An 18,099-nucleotide genomic window follows, 5' to 3' on the forward strand; every position below is an offset into this window, starting at 1 on the left:
GTATAGTTCATTTATTAATTGCTTAACCAAAGAAACTCATAACCTGCAACTACTTTTCTTTGAGATGACCACGTACAAACAATGACAACTATCAAGATTCGACCAACACCTCACCTTGAAATCTCCATTATATTGTAGCGTCCCATATCTGCCGTCAAAATTATACTCATCTCCTATCTAAGCTGCGAGAGTAGTAATACGAAGGTGAGAAGTGCAGACTACCTGTTGAAATGCAGGAGATTGTCTACAGATGCTACAACAGTGTGGAGTTTGGTTGGAGATAATGCATTGACGTTGTTGATAGTGCAAAAATATAGAGACAGTAACCGCCGGTTACAGTCGCTACATTTTTGCACTATCAACGCCAACGTATCTCGTACCGAACTCCTATGTTATTTCATCAATATCATGTTTCATTTAGTGGGCTCTGAAGATAGCTTAAAATTGAATCCTCAGGTTTGATCTTTCCTCTCTCTTTCCTCAGGTTGTTATCTATTACTGGTCAATGATTGTTGATGGCTGAAGCCTTTTTGAAATTTTAGAACTACCAAATGTTCAACAGTCCACAGAAAATTCTTTCTGAAAAAAGCAGTCGACTTTGATAGAAAAAGAGCAGATGATAGTCAATATTCCAACAAAAACAATGTTATTTTAGAACAGTTTTCTGATATTTTCTCAGATTGATAGATATTATCGATAATACACTTTTTCTACTTGATCCCAAGTATCGAATAGATCAAACCGACACACTAAATAGGACAAAAACGAAAGCTCAATCCAAAGCTTCACAATTTCTCACGTAAGAAAAAACAGTTTTATTATTCGTCGATATCATGATTCAGTTATTTGCCTCTATCAAGTGCAAATCAAAAGAAAGGGATTTTCCTTTTTGTTCAACAATATCCCGGAAAATTTCAAGAAAAAGAAAACAATAAGACACAATCTTTGAGTCGTCACCATCGCAGAAAAGACTTCATCATCTGCATTCATAACCAGAACCAAGAGCACCCACTCATTAGAAAACTGATTACATATCAATAGAGAAATACTATAACGCTAGCCAAGTATCACTTCACACATCCAACCCTCATATACCAAACAACAAAGCGAAATGTGATGCAGTGATACATAACTAAAAACATTACACATGTCAACAACCATTTGAAACCAGACATATACATAAGAGGAACCTAGAAAGATCAACTCTTTCAACAGATAAGAACTGCCTAAGAGCCTAAACTGATAAACCTAAACATCACACATCTCAACAGCCATTTCAAATCAGACATACGTTAAAGCAATCTATAAAGGCTAACTCTTTCAAAGGTTTTGTTACTCATTCACGAAAGATGAATCATTTCTTCATAAAAACGACAACTTTGACAAAGTAATACGCATCTATTAACAACCCACGAATCAGGACAACACAAAGATCGAAACTTTATATTAATTACCTAAACACACATCGAGGGATCGGAGAAAGATTCGTCGAGATCAATGGCCACCGTGCTCCTTAGCGTGCTGCTGGTGCTCGAGATGGCGGCGCTCGTTGGGGAGAGCGACGAGGTAAGAGAAGGCCATGCCTCCGAAGCAGATGTGAAGGAGAGGATCGACGGAGCTAGTCTGGATGTACTTGTCGTTGTAGTTATCGAGACTTTTCCTCACAGAGGTCTTCACGGTTTCAACTGAAAACGTCGATTTGATGTAGGCGGGAAGCTCCTTCACCTTCTTCCCCTTGATCTCGCTGTAGATTCTCCTCATCGCCATTTCGATCTTCCTTTCTTTGAACCCTAGTGAACGAATTGGGGATCGAGAGAGAAGACTTTTGGGAGCTGAAAATGAAATGGGAGTTTCATTTTTATATTTCGAAGTTAAAGGTATCTAAACCGGGTTTCGGTAGGTTTCTGTTTTGATTTAATTCGGTTTTGCGTTTTACTTGTATTTTTTTTTTTCAATTCTATTGGTACTGATTTCAATTTTAGTTTCTTTTTTTTTTCCTGGTTAGGGTGCTGGCAAAATATTCGGTTCAGAAGATTTAAACCGAATTAATCGTTGACAAAAAAAAAAACCGAATTAATCCAGATTTTATTTGAAGACTCACTAAGACTTTAGCATTCTGGACGCTTATTTGGGCTCAGATGAAATATTAGTATTAGTGTATTACTTAGGGGTGGGCGTTCGGATACCCGTTCGGGTTCGAATCGAGTATTTTAGATTTTTGGGTATTTCGGTATGGGGATAGAGAACCCGTTCGGGTATTTCTATATTTCAGATCGTGTTCGGGTATTTTTAGTTCGGGTTCGGTTATTTTGAATCGGGTTCGATATTTAGATTTTAAAAGAAAAAAATAATATTTTTTTTTCATTTTTTAAGTTTCTTGTATTTAAAAATATAGATTTCACGAATTTTTATTTTTATAGATTGAATGATTAATAGGTTTGGAGATAATATTTCAAAAACAAATAGATATTAATTTGGGTATTGTTTTTAAACTTTGAATGTAATTTTTGTTAATACATGAAACAAAAAGTTTGACATGCATTTTAAATGAATATCAAATCATTTTCTCCATAATTATATATATACTTATAATTTTAAAGTATGTGTAACATCAATATAAATATTTAATAAAAAAATAAGAGATGTAAACTATAAATAAAAGGATAAGTATATATATGTTCGGTTATCTTCGGATATCCATTCGGGTTTGGATATTACATGTTCGGGTTCGGATATCTAATATCTCCTAATTTAATACCCGTTCGGTATTTTGCTACTTCGGTTCGGATTTCGGTTCAGGTTTTTCGGATCGGCTTCGGGTGCGGCTTCGGGTATCGGGTAAAGTGCACACCCCTAGTATTACTAATGAGGCACACTACTCCTTTGGTTAACCAAACTAATCTTCAATCTGATTCTGTAGTCAAAATTTTCTGTAATTACAAAAACAATTGAATCCGGTTTGGATTGATATTATGGTTAACTAGGCACAAACAAATAATTAGGTGAAAATATACTCTTTTTGTAAAGACGAGGGGTTTGTGTGCAATTTACCAAAAATACAAAATAAATAATGTCACAAACATTTAGCAACGTGTCTTAATTTAATTGGAGGAGGTGACGAATGAGCAGAGCAATTCATCTCCTTGGCGAGAATTCATCAGAACGAACGAAGGGGAAGAAACAATTTGACGGAGAGAAACAGCTTTCGAGAAAAATGGCGGAAGAGCCACAGAAGGCGTCTTCTTCTTCTTCTTCCTTACAGCAACCTTCTCCTGATAAGAAACCTGAAGATGCTGAGATCAAGCCTCAGGTTCGTGTTTTTTTTTTTAATTCAGTGAGAGAATGAACAATAAAGTTTCCACCTTTCTCTTAAATCATATTGAATTGACTCATGATTCAATCTGATCAGGCTCCGGATCATGGTGATTCCCCAAAGTATCCGGTTTTATATCCGGGTCTTGCTCCCGGGTCGAACCCTGGACAGTACGATGAACAAATGAACCGTGGAGCTGGCATTTATGCGGTTCCTGTTCATCAGTTTGGAGGATATGTCGCTGGTCTTCCCTCGAACTATCTCATCCCTCTCACTTACAATGTTCCCACGTAAGTACCCTTTTGATGGGGAGAAGAATCATATTTATTTGGTGAATTGGTTTAGCTAGAAGAATTGTGTAACAATTGAGATAGACTTAATGTTAGTAAACTATAGGCTTTGTATTGTACTTTCCCTTCCTTACTCTTGAGTAGTGTAATGGAGAAGAATCATATTCATTAGTCATTACTGGATTGGTTTAGCTAGAAGAGTTGATCCCTTTTCTCATTGAATCCAAATTCATTGTTTTAGGTTCAAATCACTGGTGGTGTTGCTTTTGAGATGACTTTGTGGTAGAAAGCTGTACTATTGATGTTGAATCTCTTTTTTGGGTTAATGGTTTTTGTGTGTGTTTGGTTTAGGACTAGACCAAGCAATGAGACTGAGGCTGGGGGAGAGAACCAAGCGCAAGCGGGGCAGGGTCAGCAGCAACAACCTGCACAGCAAAGGCAAGTGGTGGTACGGAGATTTGAGATCGCGTTTCAGCTTGACATATTCCTCATACTCAAGCTTGCTGCCGTCATCTTTTTGTTCAACCAAGATGGATCTAGACAACGCCTCGCTCTTCTTGTGATTTTCGCTACCATAATTTACTTGTAAGCCTCCAGACTCTTGTTTGATCCCTAAGCTGTTGGTAAAGAGTTTGAAAATGATGTAGCTGATCCCTCTGTTTGGTGTTTGGAAACTTTGACAGATACCAAACTGGAGCTCTTGCACCTTTTATCCGATGGCTATCACAAGGTATGCATAGAGCAGCAGTACCACCACCACCACCACATCGACCTGCTGCGAGAGCTGATAATGATCCCGCAGCTGCAGTGCCCCTAAACCAAGAAGCTGTTCCCGGTAATATATTTCTCTCTCTAACCGTGGTATAAACTGAAGCCATCACAGGAAACAACTTATGCTTGAAGCAATTTGTTTCTGTTTTTTTTTGTGTAGAGGGACAAGAGAACGAAGCTGGTGATGGGAACCGAGCAAACGCAAATGAAAATGTTGGTGCAGGTGCAGGACAACAAGGGAATCAATGGTGGGGAATAGTGAAAGAGATTCAAATGATAGTTTTCGGCTTCATAACTTCATTACTCCCTGGCTTCCACAACATAGATTAGTCTCTCTTTTTTTTTTCCTTCTGCATACACTCAACCTTCTTCAACAGAAGAAAGTGTTTATGTTCTACTCTGTTGTCTGTGATCTTTTATGTGAAGAAAGTACAGAAAATTTTAACTTTTGAGACTCAAATATAGTTGAATGTGCAACAATTTAGATGAATGTGCGCTCCTTGAGAGATGTTGTGGCTGTGGCTTGCCCCATTTCGACCAAGTTGGTCTTAGATATGTTCCCCATTAATCTTGCCTGAACCTGACCTCGTTCTTGCTTCATAAACAGACTCCATTACCTGAACATATGATCAAAAATCATTAGAACGTTTTCATTTGCTACTTTTTATCTACAAGAATGAGTAAGAATGAGTATGTACTTGAATGTGTGTCAAGCGTGGAATTGCCAAGGTTCTTTAAAGTATTCATCACATTCTGGTCTGAATCTCCTTTGATGCTCGAAGATGATGAAGCCAGTGGAGGAGAATGCGAACCAAATCGCTCCTGCTACGCTGAAAGGCAATGCTGCAGAGGTTCCATAATTTTTGGCGTTAAAATATAAATTCAATACTATAAGACGATTCGAAAGAACTATTAAAATGAAGGGACTAAAATGTGAAAAAAAATAAAGAGTTAGGCGCACTCCCAAAGAAAAGAAAAGACACGGAAGGGAGAGTGACGTAAACGCAACCGGCGAAAGGCAAAGGCACCCTTTCAAGTCGCCGCCGGTGACTCCAAAACCGTCCTAAGCAACAAGTATCTCAGAATCTCTCATTACCCTTTACACAAAGATCTTCACTTTGTGGGTTCTTCAACTCTCTCAATCCTCCCATCTCTTTACTCTCTTTCCAGGTTTGCTTAATTCTCTCACAAACTCAAGAAAGTGTTAGACTTTATCAGTTTAGTTACAGAGTTGTATATGTATTGTGTCGCGGGAGCATATTGTTTTCTTGATTAGTCCCTAATGTTCGATCTGTTTCGTTAGCTTTGTCTGAAAATCTGTAATCTTTTATCAACTAAAAGTCAAAAACTTGTCTGAGCTTAGCAGTGTCTTTTAATGTGTGTGTGTGTGTTCTTAAGCCGTATAAGACATATTGATTTCACTGAGTGAGATGTTAAATAATGGGAATGATTTGTTCTCACATTTCGTTTGTGAAGTGTGTAACCTGATAAGGAAGGTTTTCTTTTTGTAGTATCTTTATAGGAAATGATGTTCTAAGAGGATATAAGTCAACGAACTCGATATGGGGGAGAGTGAAACAAAGGGGAAGGTCAAGAAAGAAACCGAAAAGGCTTGTGTTTCGGTTGAGAGAGTTGAGTCTACTTTACTCTCATCTCTTGTGAAGAAGAAAGGCAAAGAAACAACGAGTAAAAGAAAGTATAATAAGCGCAAAACCGAGGAAGAGATTTGTTCAAAGTTCAGCAACAAGAAGTATTCTCGAGGATTGGAAGAAGAGGATGAGGAGGGTAAGAAAACTAGGAAGAGGAAAAGCAAGAGACAACAAAAGGATAGTAATAAGGTTGAGGAGGTAGATGAAGCTTTACGGCTTCAGAGGCGTACAAGGTATCTGCTTATTAAGATGAAGATGCAGCAGAATCTCATCGATGCTTACGCAGCTGAAGGTTGGAAAGGTCAGAGGTACTACATACTCTCTTCATGGCCTTTACTTAGTTGCAGGCACTTTATGTGGTTTTGACACTTTGTATCTCTATGTTTTTTTGTTCAGCCGAGAAAAGATAAGACCAGACAAGGAGCTGGAGAGAGCAAGGAAACATATCTTAGACTGCAAGCTTGGACTACGAGATGCCATTCGTCAGCTGGAGCATCTTAGCTCGGTGGGAAGGATGGAGGAGAAAGTGATGGCTCCAGATGGTTCTATTCATCATGACCATGTAACCATTTGATTTTATTACGAACATGTTTACACTAGACATTGCATGATGAGGTTTCTTTCACCTGTTTGCAGATATTTTGTGCGGAATGCAATTCTAGAGAAGCTTCTCTGGACAATGATATAATACTTTGCGATGGAACTTGTAACCGAGCGTTTCACCAGAAGTGCCTTGACCCTCCTTTGGAAACAGAAAGCAGTATGTTTTGTTTAGTTATCTATACAGTGTTGTTTAGCTTCTCCACCTGATTCATTCTTTACTTAAATCTCAACAGTACCTCCTGGAGATCAAGGCTGGTTTTGCAAAATTTGTGATTGCAAAATAGAAATCATCGACACCATGAATGCACAAATAGGGACTCAGTACCCTGTGGACAGCAACTGGCAGGTAAACCTTTTGGCAATGTACTATCAGAACTCTGCTTTTACTCTTTGAAACCGTTACACTCTTTCGTTTTTCTATGGATTTAAGGATATCTTCAACGAAGAAGCTAATCTTCCTGTTGGATCTGAAGCTACACTCAACAAGGAAGCAGATTGGCCTTCGGATGACTCTGAGGATGGTGATTATGACCCTGAAATGAAGGAAAGAAGCAACAGCAGAAGCGATAGTGATGGTGGTGGTGGTGGTGATAATGATGGAGGAAGCAGTTCGACTAGTGTGAGTTTAGCTTCTGATGGTGTAGCTCTTTCAACAGGATCATGGGAAGGTCATGAATTTGGGAATGCGGTGGAATCAGGGGAGGCAAGTAATGAAGAAACTGTACATGGGCCAAGGCAGCGGAAGACTGTTGACTATACAAAACTATACCATGTCAGTACAACATCCGTTGGTTGGTTTTAAAATCACTTAGAAACATTATTTGATGATGTTTTTGTGGTGAATTTTTTGTAACCAGGAAATGTTTGGGAAGGATGCTGTGTTGCAAGAGCAAGGTAGTGAAGACGAAGACTGGGGTCCAAGTGACAGAAGGAAGAGAAGAAAGGAATCTGATGCAGCGAGCACAGTTGTAACTATGTGTGAAAATAGTAAGAGAGATGAAGATGTTGAAGAAGTGCAGGAACAGAATGAGAGAGATTCTGTTTCTGTTGGAGGTAAAGGAGGGAGACGGCCAATTTTCAGAATCCCAAGAGCTGCAGTTGAGGTCTGAAACTGCTACTTCCCCAGTCTCTTATCTGTAATTACCGTAAGGAAAAAGTAAAAAACTTTACTAAGTGAAAGTTGTTTTGCATAAATGTACCAGAAGCTACGTCAAGTGTTTGCTGAGAATGAGCTTCCTTCAAAATCTGTGAGGGATAGTCTTTCAAAAGAGTTGAGTCTTGATCCAGAGAAGGTAACCACTTAGACCAATAATCTTACGGATGTTTCTTAGTATTTTTCTTGGCTGCTTGCGTGCTTATGTTTCGTTTTTTCAGGTGAGCAAATGGTTCAAAAACACACGGTACATGGCATTGAGGAATAGGAAGGTAAAGAACTTGTCACATGTGAACATTGTCTGGATTCCTTCAGAGACATTGTAGAATCTTACAATGAGATCAATCATTTGGCCATTCGTTTCTTATTACAGGCGGAGAGTGTGAAACAACCTGAGGAATCGAAGGTGTTTTTGTCTGGAGATTCTGGACCAGAAGCAGCCATGGAGAAAAACACAGAAGCAGATGAGAGTCATGATAACATGGAGGAGAGTGTCATGGAGAAAACCACAGAAACAAATGAAATTCAAGAAATGGATGACGAGACTGTCATGGAGACTAACACAGACACAAATCAAATTCAAGAAACTATGGAGGAGACTGTCATGGAGAAGAACACAGAATCGAATGTAATTCAAGAGACCATGGATGAGGCTGTCATGGAGAAAAACACAGAAGCAAATGAAACTCAAGATACCATGGACGAGGCTGTCATGGAGGAAAGAACAGAAGCAAATGAAATTCAACAAGAAACCATGGAGGAGACTATCATGGAGAAAACCACAGAAGCACATGAAGTTCAAGATTCCATGGACGATGAGACTAATACAGAAACAAATGAAATTCAAGAGACCGTTGACGAGGCTGTCTTGGAGACTAACACAGAAACAAATGAAGTTCAAGATACCATGGACAAGTCTGTTCCGCTCTTGTTTAATGATCCTACGAATCAGACAACAGTTTCTCCCTGTAATGATGATAACAACGAGGAAATTCAACACGCCAATGACTCCTTTCCTACACCCATAGAAGATGAAAATCAACAGTATCTGGAGCAGAAAGACTCTTCTCTGACTCTACCGGTATGATATAAGCTAACCTTTTTTTTACCAAAATGAGTTTATTATAGAGCATAGCTAGACTGATTCAGTACTGATCCTATGAACTTGCCTTGACCAGTGGCTTTAGAAAAGTTTTAGATTCATAAAGTTATTTGTTCTCATCTGGTGTACAGCCACACGAAGAGGTAAGCAGCGAAATGAGCTTGGAGACATCTCTTGAAGATAAGGAGAGGAAGGAAGTGGAAGAATTCGAAGCAGTAATGGAGATGCTTTGTAGGGCAGAAAACAAGTTGCTGGATGTGACGCAGAGGCTTGAGAGATTTAGAACACCGAAAGGCCGTAAAAAGTTAGGCAAGTCTTCTTCTTGTTTACATGAAGAAGACTCAGTAGTGTATGTTCCAACACCAGAGATCAAGGAGGGAAGATAAAAAGAAACTTAGAGATCTCTTGCACAAGTTTTGGTTATCGTTAGATTCTTTGAGAACTTCAGACTAAGACTTGTGTCATGTAGCTGTTGTATTATTCAGTTTGTGTGTGTCATTTAAACTAATTTTAAATAATATCCACATCAGATGTCTTGAAGCTCAAATAAACTTTTAGAATAGTACCATGTAGCAACAGTAACTCTTCACATAAAGGTTTTAGTACAATGAAACATATTAGAAGGTGGTAAGACAATTTGGATCATTATGAGCTGCGATTGCTGTTTGTATATTTGTCTCTAGTGCATTCCTCTCTTCTTCATCCGCCTGCAAACTCAGCATTGTATATATATATTTAATAGCCACGTTTTACAGCTGCTGCTATACGTCTAAAGGACGACGCATTATGCGACATGAGGCATTTAGATTCCACATCACATTAGCTTTTGACTTTTGAGAGAATCTAACCCCTCCCGCGAAAAAGTCAAGGTAAATTTTTTTAAAAATGTTATGGGCTCGAGGCCACCTCAATAACTGGAGCTTTAATTGATTGGTTATGGTATGGAGAATAATATTATGCTTCATAGTTGGAAAAACAAGCACTGTAAAAATATATGCCACTCAACTAAGAAAAAATGACAAATTAAAGATCATTATTTTTATTTACTTAGTGTGTAAGAATATATGCGCCAAGAAGTTTTTAAGAACAAATTTCACTACATATAGTAAATAATATTATACTTCTCCTATTTCATGGAGATGTCATTTTGATACTTTTTTCAATGAAGAATTGAGGTATAAGGTATTATACTAATCCTTCTTATAATTATAGGTATTATACTAATCCTTCTTATAATTATATTATGTGGTTAAACTTTTTTGTCAGTTTATGTGGTAAATAAATAAAGATTTGGCAGATTCAAACAATATTTTGAAATGACACATCGGATGAAATGGAAGATGCTAAAAAGATAGTATATATAGTATAAAAGCACATGTTATTTTTTGGTACGATCTAGCTGTTCTGTATCATACACCGTGATCATTAAGAACCAAGCCTATGGTTCCTGATAGCCTCTACGTCTCTCTGGCTCTTCTTCAAGGTTGACATGCGACAGTCTATGAGAATTAAAGGAAACGTAATAAAAGACACCACCAAAAACTCTCTTCCATCAAGGGTTCTAATTTTTTTGTTTGGTTAATCAAAGAAAAAAGCATAACAGTGTTTAGTTCCTTACAATTTTGTCTTAACATTATTAAGTCGTTGCTTGGGTGGCCCAGCATGTCTTGGTGATCAGAGATAATTATAAGAAAATTCGTTTGGCTAAATAAAAATATGTTAACATGCTTCTGTTGGTACCAAGTGTATGGATTATAGACATGACTTGATATAGTTTTTGATTAAGAATTCACTTAAACTTCTTACACTTGGTACCAACAGAAGCATGTTAACATATATGACATTTACACTGGATAACATGAAATTTTAGGCTAAAAGCCAGTTTAGCTATTCTGTGAAACATTCATAAATCTGCATCACTCACCTTATAGATATATGTGAATTAAGTGACAACTAATATATTCCACTTCTAACTTATTTCGATTCCTATAAACAAAAAAACTCGATTTCTAGAAGAATGCAATTGTGGAGCTAAAATAAGCCATTGTTTTTTATCCAATCGCAGCTCATATTTTGATTTTTTTTAAAAAAAAATTTAAATCTAATATTTTTTAGTAGGAAAGCAAACGATTGATCCAACTTATTTTCGGTTCAATCTAACGTTACGATTTCTACTTACGATGAGATTTCGGTTAAGCCACCTGTAGAAAATATAACGAACGAAAGAATCAATCATATAAAATTCACCCCTTACCTTAAAGATTTCCGTTAAGCCTTTTTCTAACAAAAAAAAATCTCAAAAATCTGCAAGAATAGATAGATGTTGGGCCTAAGTAGGCATGTATTGAACAGAACTATGTATCTATTTTTAGATTAGACCAGATAGGGATGCATTATGGGTTTAACCCGTCTGTAGTGTATTTCAAGTTTGCAGTGTTGCTATTGAATTGAGTGTGTCAAAGAAAAAAATGTGTGAATGGTAATTATCAATTTTGCGTGTAGCATTTACGCTTACAGTTTTTAAAAATGTCGGTTTATTAAAATTCATATACAGTAAACATTAACGTTAACGCAATACAAATATAGTGTAATTGGTGGAAAAGAGCTGAAAGAAAAATGGTAAAAAAAGAGAGAGAAAAAATAAGGGGAGTAAATACTTTTACTTTCATTAATTACTAAGAGTTTCATGCGCATAAATATTAATTTAAATATAATATATTTGTTTTTATTTCAAGCAATTTTTTTTATATTTGAGACATTATTATTTATATTAATTTTATTGGTCTGAAAAATAAAATCATTAATATTTTCTTAGCCTTATTCTTTTTAAATTGGTTTAACAGTTTTTTCTTTAATTTTATTAAAATTTCTATAGAGTTAAGAATACATATTATAAAAAATAAAATTTATATTTATATTATATTATATTATATTTAGTCATTATTTATTTTAAATAGTTTTATCACCTAGTTTAAATATGTCTATGTTTGATATATTCTAATAGTATAGTATTTATGCGCTATGCACACAAATAATAATTTTAAATATGATAAGTTTATTTTTTTTAAGAAAAATTAAAATTAAAATTAGACATTATTTTATATTTTAACTTCATCGGTCTGAATAAAATAAAATCACAAATATATTCTTTTGTATTCTTATTTATTTTGATTTTGTTTAATTATTTAAATTTTATTTTATTTACTGTTAAAAAAATTTAGATTAAATTTTATGAATATAAAATTTAAATTAACTTATATTATATTTTATAAATTCTAATAAAATTTTGGATTTTTATTTTAGTTAAAATACGTTAAATAAATTTTATTCATTTAACTATCAAAAAAGTTATCATTCATGTTGCTTTAGTTTTGTATTTTTATGCATATTTACAACAAATTTTGATTATATATATACAACTCAGGATATATAGGTTGATGTAAAAATATCTTAAATATATTTAGTTTATTTTTGACTAATCTGATATATATATATATTAATTTAGTGGTGATATATGACATTAGTTATTAATATATTTAAATAGTTTTGTCAAAATAAATATTCATACAAAAATTAACTTAATGGTGATATATGAGTTAATAGTAATTAATACATTCAAAAAAATTATGCGTGAAATATAAATAATTTTTAAGAAAATTGTACATGTCATAATTAGATTAATGCTATATCATCATTTTTTAAAAGTCATGTTATCATTTTTTAGTTGAGATTGAATGTGGTGATAGAGTAAAACTGAATATGCATTTTTATTTTTTTAATTGTAACTAGCCTGATGTGGTGAAAAATTATTTCACTTGATAAAACTTTGGTAATTAAAACACAGAGTAACATAAAATTTGGAGTAAATGTTTACTCCAACGATATAGTCAAAACCATAATCAATAAAGAATCATTTCGCACCTTTTGACAACCTAGAAGACAACATAAAATTGGTTATTCAAGCGCACAAAATTATGAAATGGTAAATCACTTGAAACTCCTTTGACATATCGGGTTAAAAAGGAAAAAAAAAATTATGGTTGTTGAGGACTTACCAAAAAGTTACCGGAGGAATTGGCTACACAAACACAATGGTGTTCCCAATCAAGTCTACTTATAATTCATTTCCTGTAAAATTTGGGTAAATTAAAATTATATTTTTACTACTATTATTACTGTTTTTGCTTAAATTATTACTGTTTTCATGATAATAAAAACGTTCTTTCTGGTTTGAGAGAAAAATAAAACCATTACAAAACTTTTTTTTTTGGAAAAATGTAAAATGGCAGTAAAGAGCTTAATTATTTATTTATTTATTGAATTTTTTTGGTAAAACGAAAAAATAAAACCATTACACTAACTTATCTATTGAATTATTTATTTGTCTTGTGATGGAAGTAAAGAAACATTCGTTCAACTGTAAGCAAAAGACAAATACAAAAGTGCACCACAATAGAAGTTGCTAAAAAGAAAGAGCTTAACTATTCCTCTTTGACCGATCCTCTTCAATAATTTGTTCCGTTTTTCGTTTTCCCTTTTCCTTTTTGATGTAAATTTGATATCAAATTAGGCAGTACTAACTACTTATTTGTGTCAACTATGAGTTTTATCAAATAAATAACAATCCGAGATTTGCTACAACATTTTTCTCAGAGAAAATTATTTTCATGCCAACCAGCTTGTTCAAATAAACTCGACGTAGACACTAAACATCACTTTGAAAAATGTTAAAATCCCTAAAAACCTAAAATGTATATTTTCACCGTAAGCATATCCTTCGTGAAAAGAGTATACTATTACATAGCAAAAGTGATCACTAATACAAATAGAAAATAAGTTAATGTTCCCAACAAAAAAGAAAAGTAAAGTAAAAATACGTATATATACGAGCTTTATTTCAGGATACGACGCTAGATGATCAAAAGAATTATTTGTGAAACCAAAATATATTCTTTTAAGTTATAAAGATAGTGAAAACTATCCCGTTAGTGAAAACTATAAAGATAGTGAAAATTATTTTCATGCCAACCAGCTTGTTCAAATAAACTCGACGTAGACACCAAACATCACTTTGAAAAATGTTAAAATCCCTAAAAACCTAAAATGTATATTTTCACCGTAAGCATATCCTTCGTGAAAAGAGTATACTATTACATAGCAAAAGTGATCACTGGTACAAATAGAAAATAAGTTAATGTTCCCAACAAAAAAGAAAAGTAAAGTAAAAATACGTATATATACGAGCGTTATTTAAGGATACGACGCTAGATGATCAAAAGAATTATTTGTGAAACCAAAATATATTCTTTTAAGTTATAAAGATAGTGAAAACTATCCCGATGTAAAAGGTTAAAATTGCTTTTTTGACTGCAATAGTAGAAGACTGTACCACATTTCGTAATATCGTATAGTCACTTTAATCTTCCCCTTTTCAGTTTTTTCTTCTTTTAAATTTGATATTAAATATCATGAAACATGAAATACAGAAAGAATATAAATATTCTCCAATAACTGTAAGTTATTATTAGATCTAACCAGTTGGCAGTCTATATAAAGAACATAAATACAGAACTGTCAACAAAAAAAACTACTAACTTTATAAACAGATCAAGATTAGAGTACTAAAGCATAATAACCATAACTAATCAGCTGGTGTATATAATTAAATTTGCTTGCATGTTTGTATGTGGGCTTTGAGTAAACCGGACCATGTATACTATGAAGTATAATTAAACCGGCTGCATAGGTTTGATCAACCAATCAATGAACATAAAATAGTTTATATAGACGATTACAAAAAATACCAATAGAGATTGAATTAAATAAAGTCGCTTCAATTTTTTTCTATTTTTGACGCTTCAGTTTTATATTTCTGAAAACACTAAAAATAAAATTAGATGTATTTTTATAAGGAATAATTCTTTTTTTTCGTAGATAATTTTAATACTTCAAGTTTTTCTCCAAAAACGTATTCTACGTTTTGCTTTGGTAAATGGCTTTGAAGTACATAGAGTAGGTTAAGGTAATTATATTTTTTTATGTAACTTCGGCTAGGTAATTATCTTTTATGGATGGAATTAAACATTACCAAGTTATGTGTATCCAATCTGGTTAAGCTCATTTTCTCTATCCGTATACAATAGCCCTAAAGTTGTTAAAATATAATGATGGCCTTGTTTTTCCTTACTTTTTTATTCGACTTTAATCTGATTCTTTAATCTAACCTGGAGGTTATGATTTTATGGAAGAAAAGATAATCGATCTGATAAAAGTAACCCTAAGATGTATCCTTTATACCATTGGAAGATTTACTTTCTTTTGAAAAACATAATCTTTAAATTCACATAAAAAGAAGATTTATAAAGCAGAAAAAAAAAACAATAAAGAGAAATATTCTCGTTGGGATCAGAGAAACTAAGAGATCGGAGAAAGAATGTGGCAGCAATGATCAGTTCATACGTCATCTTTTGATGCATGCAGTAATATACTATAGTCAGTCATACAGTACGAAGCAAAACGAGAAAGCGAAAGTATTTACCAAACGTATTAAAGACATATGTATATGTCTTTTTATAAACTTTTCTTTTTGCTTTTTTTTTTCTTGAGCTGTAACTTTAATCACATTCTCTTAGATTTCAGTAGCAAAAGCTCTTCACAGCTCCCTTCTTTATTCTTTTATACTTGCTTTACTTGTTTTTTTTTCCCTTTTGGTCCTTTCTTTTGTTCTTGGCTTGTCTCTCTAATAACGTTCCTTTACCTCCCAAAATAACATTGGTTCCCAATAACATGCAGTTTAGAATCGGGTCTTACGTACATATTTAATATGTCAATATCAGTTATATATTGAACCGGGCTGCCACCATTGATGATCGTTCTGCACATATATAAGACTAAATATATGCAAATCAAAATGTAACCTGCAACTCACTGGCATGTTGAAAATTCAGCTTAATATGTTGAAACCTCAAAAAGACAATCTTCCACAATTCACAAAAAATATTGCATATTTGGAATCGAACATGAAAATCGACATTGTCAACCATTTTATTATGATTTAAAGATGCTTTTACACGGAAAAAACATTTAAGATGTAAAATTTTGTACGCAGGAGATTTTAGTCATTTCATAGACTGATTAAACACTATTTTAATTTTCTTAGTAATAAATTTTAGAGTTTTGGGTTTATAACTTATAAACTGGCCACCGACTTTCGACACTAAATTGTCTATCTACACCTTAACGATGTAAATTTATAGGTTTCAACCAAATCAGCCACTAACACTGAATTCATCGACCCCTATACATTGCGTCCATATATAGCTAGTTCAACTTCCATTGGACAGGATGTTTTGGGGAAGATAAAGATCTTGTTCGAACTTCCCGATTTTTAAAAAGAACTAAGGGCCTGACTGGTTCAAACGCAGCGGTTGCAGTTGCGGTTGCGGGCGTTTGCAGATGCGGGTGGTTGCGGTTTCTAGCGGTTTTAAGAGATTTGTACGACTGGTTCTGCGGTTAAAAATTGGTGCGTTTGCGGGATAGTTATGACTGGTTAACTACTAGATACAGCAGCGGTTAAATAATAAATTAACAATATTTACATTTTATATAATTATAAAAATATCAAAAATCATAATATTATAATAAATATATAAATTATATTTTCAAAGTTATAGTTTTAAATTTTAAAAATTATAGAAAATATTTTTATTTTAAAATTTTATAATATTAATTAAAATATCATAGATATATTTTAGTATTTTTATAATTTCATTTTTAAAAATTTATTGAATATTTTTATTTTTGTATTTATATGGTTTTTAAAAAAAAAGAAAAAAAAATTATCCTCCCGCAACCGCCCGCAACCGCAAACGCTAGCTGGAACCAGCTTTTGAATTTAAGAGGTTTGGAGTGGTTTGAAGCGATTTATAGCGGTTTGTATGATTGTTTCGAAACGCTGTCAACCGCTACCAACCGCAAAAGCTGCGTTTGCGGGTGGTAGCGGGAAAACCAATCAAGCTCTAAGTTAAATTTGCTGTGAACGACCGTGATAAATGTTTTTTTGGTACTAAGTACTAACGACCGTGATAAATGTTTCCAGGGAATTATTTTTGAATTGTGATAGAGTCTTCAATTACATGTCAGAAACCATTAAGTAGAAGCAACCATGTGTTTGTATTAGCTCATGTACATGTACTGATTATTGAAATACTTTAAACATTATTAGAAAATTTGGTACGTGAGGTGTAGCTTTTGCATGGGAGACGACATAATGATTATGAAATACGTATACACGTTGAATAAAAATATGGTAATTATTCGAGTACCATACATGATCAAAAGTTGTGGTAACTTAACGGCATCACACAATAAAGCTTAACATTCTACATAACATGCGATGTTTATTTCATCCTGACACATCGCGCGCCAGCGAGGACCACCAATCTTTTCTGTTAGCATTAGATATTAGGTATTTAGGTTATATAAGGAAACTTTCGCGAATTCACCATTTAGAGGAAGCATGCATTAGGTCGAATTAGTTTAAGATCAAAGCTATGAAACCGGAAGATTTCATACACATATATAGTCTCATATACTAATACTACTGTAAAGGTCCAAGTTTACCTTTGGCTATATTATTGATACTGAGATTTTTTAAATCAAACAATAACGCAGAATCGCAATTTGTGTTCAGTTTATTATGTAATGTCGTAATATATATACATACACATTACACTAATGTTCTATAATAATTCGATAACATTAGGTGTGATGGCAAAACCCTAACAAGAAACCAAATATTTTTTTCATTTTTTCTCCTAAATTTTCTCAGTCAAGATCTTAAGTGAATATATTAGGTTTGGAATTTAGCCTTTAGGTTTTATAACATTACTAGAATTACATTGACATATAAATATATATTTTCTTTTATAAAAGTATAGTTTACTCGAATTTATGATATTTGGATATAAGTTGCTCAAGTGATATATTTTAGGTTAAATAAACATACCCACATGTTATTATGTGGTTAGAGATAGAAAGAATAGTGCTATGAGAATTGAAAGATAGGAGACAGATTGTTACTCTCTTTTGGGGACTTGAGGAATGAAATTCTGTCTCTCTTCAAATATCATCCTCAAAAACAGTGACCTCACTTTAGCTATATAATATATATATATACATATATTTTTTTTTGTAACTGAACTATATAAGTATTTTGG

The 18,099-nt window shown here is 33.7% G+C and overlaps 3 protein-coding genes across 3 annotated transcripts; 2 read left to right on the forward strand and 1 right to left on the reverse strand.

The window, feature by feature from the left end:
* Positions 1-800: 800 nt before the first annotated feature.
* LOC106361155 lies at positions 801-1,852 on the reverse strand. Its single transcript, XM_013800862.3, has 2 exons — positions 1,455-1,852; positions 801-980 (listed from the first exon to the last, which is right to left on the reverse strand). The coding sequence occupies exon 1, from the start codon at positions 1,765-1,767 to the stop codon at positions 1,495-1,497; it is 273 nt and encodes a 90-aa protein (XP_013656316.1). The 5' UTR covers positions 1,768-1,852; the 3' UTR covers positions 801-980; positions 1,455-1,494.
* A 1,228-nt stretch (positions 1,853-3,080) lies between these two features.
* LOC106361156 lies at positions 3,081-4,854 on the forward strand. The gene is made up of 5 exons (XM_013800863.3): positions 3,081-3,310; positions 3,410-3,603; positions 3,955-4,188; positions 4,287-4,438; positions 4,535-4,854. The coding sequence occupies exons 1-5, from the start codon at positions 3,122-3,124 to the stop codon at positions 4,702-4,704; spliced, it is 939 nt and encodes a 312-aa protein (XP_013656317.1). The 5' UTR covers positions 3,081-3,121; the 3' UTR covers positions 4,705-4,854.
* A 429-nt stretch (positions 4,855-5,283) lies between these two features.
* Positions 5,284-9,412, forward strand: LOC106361157 (pathogenesis-related homeodomain protein-like). The gene is made up of 11 exons (XM_013800864.3): positions 5,284-5,544; positions 5,886-6,331; positions 6,420-6,585; positions 6,660-6,783; positions 6,860-6,972; positions 7,057-7,398; positions 7,484-7,729; positions 7,829-7,918; positions 8,001-8,051; positions 8,153-8,860; positions 9,013-9,412. Exons 2-11 carry the CDS (start codon positions 5,937-5,939, stop codon positions 9,265-9,267), a joined length of 2,490 nt encoding a protein of 829 aa, XP_013656318.2. The 5' UTR covers positions 5,284-5,544; positions 5,886-5,936; the 3' UTR covers positions 9,268-9,412.
* Positions 9,413-18,099: the final 8,687 nt, after the last annotated feature.

This window comes from Brassica napus, chromosome A8 (assembly GCF_020379485.1).
Source record: "Brassica napus cultivar Da-Ae chromosome A8, Da-Ae, whole genome shotgun sequence".
NCBI lineage: Eukaryota > Viridiplantae > Streptophyta > Magnoliopsida > Brassicales > Brassicaceae > Brassica > Brassica napus.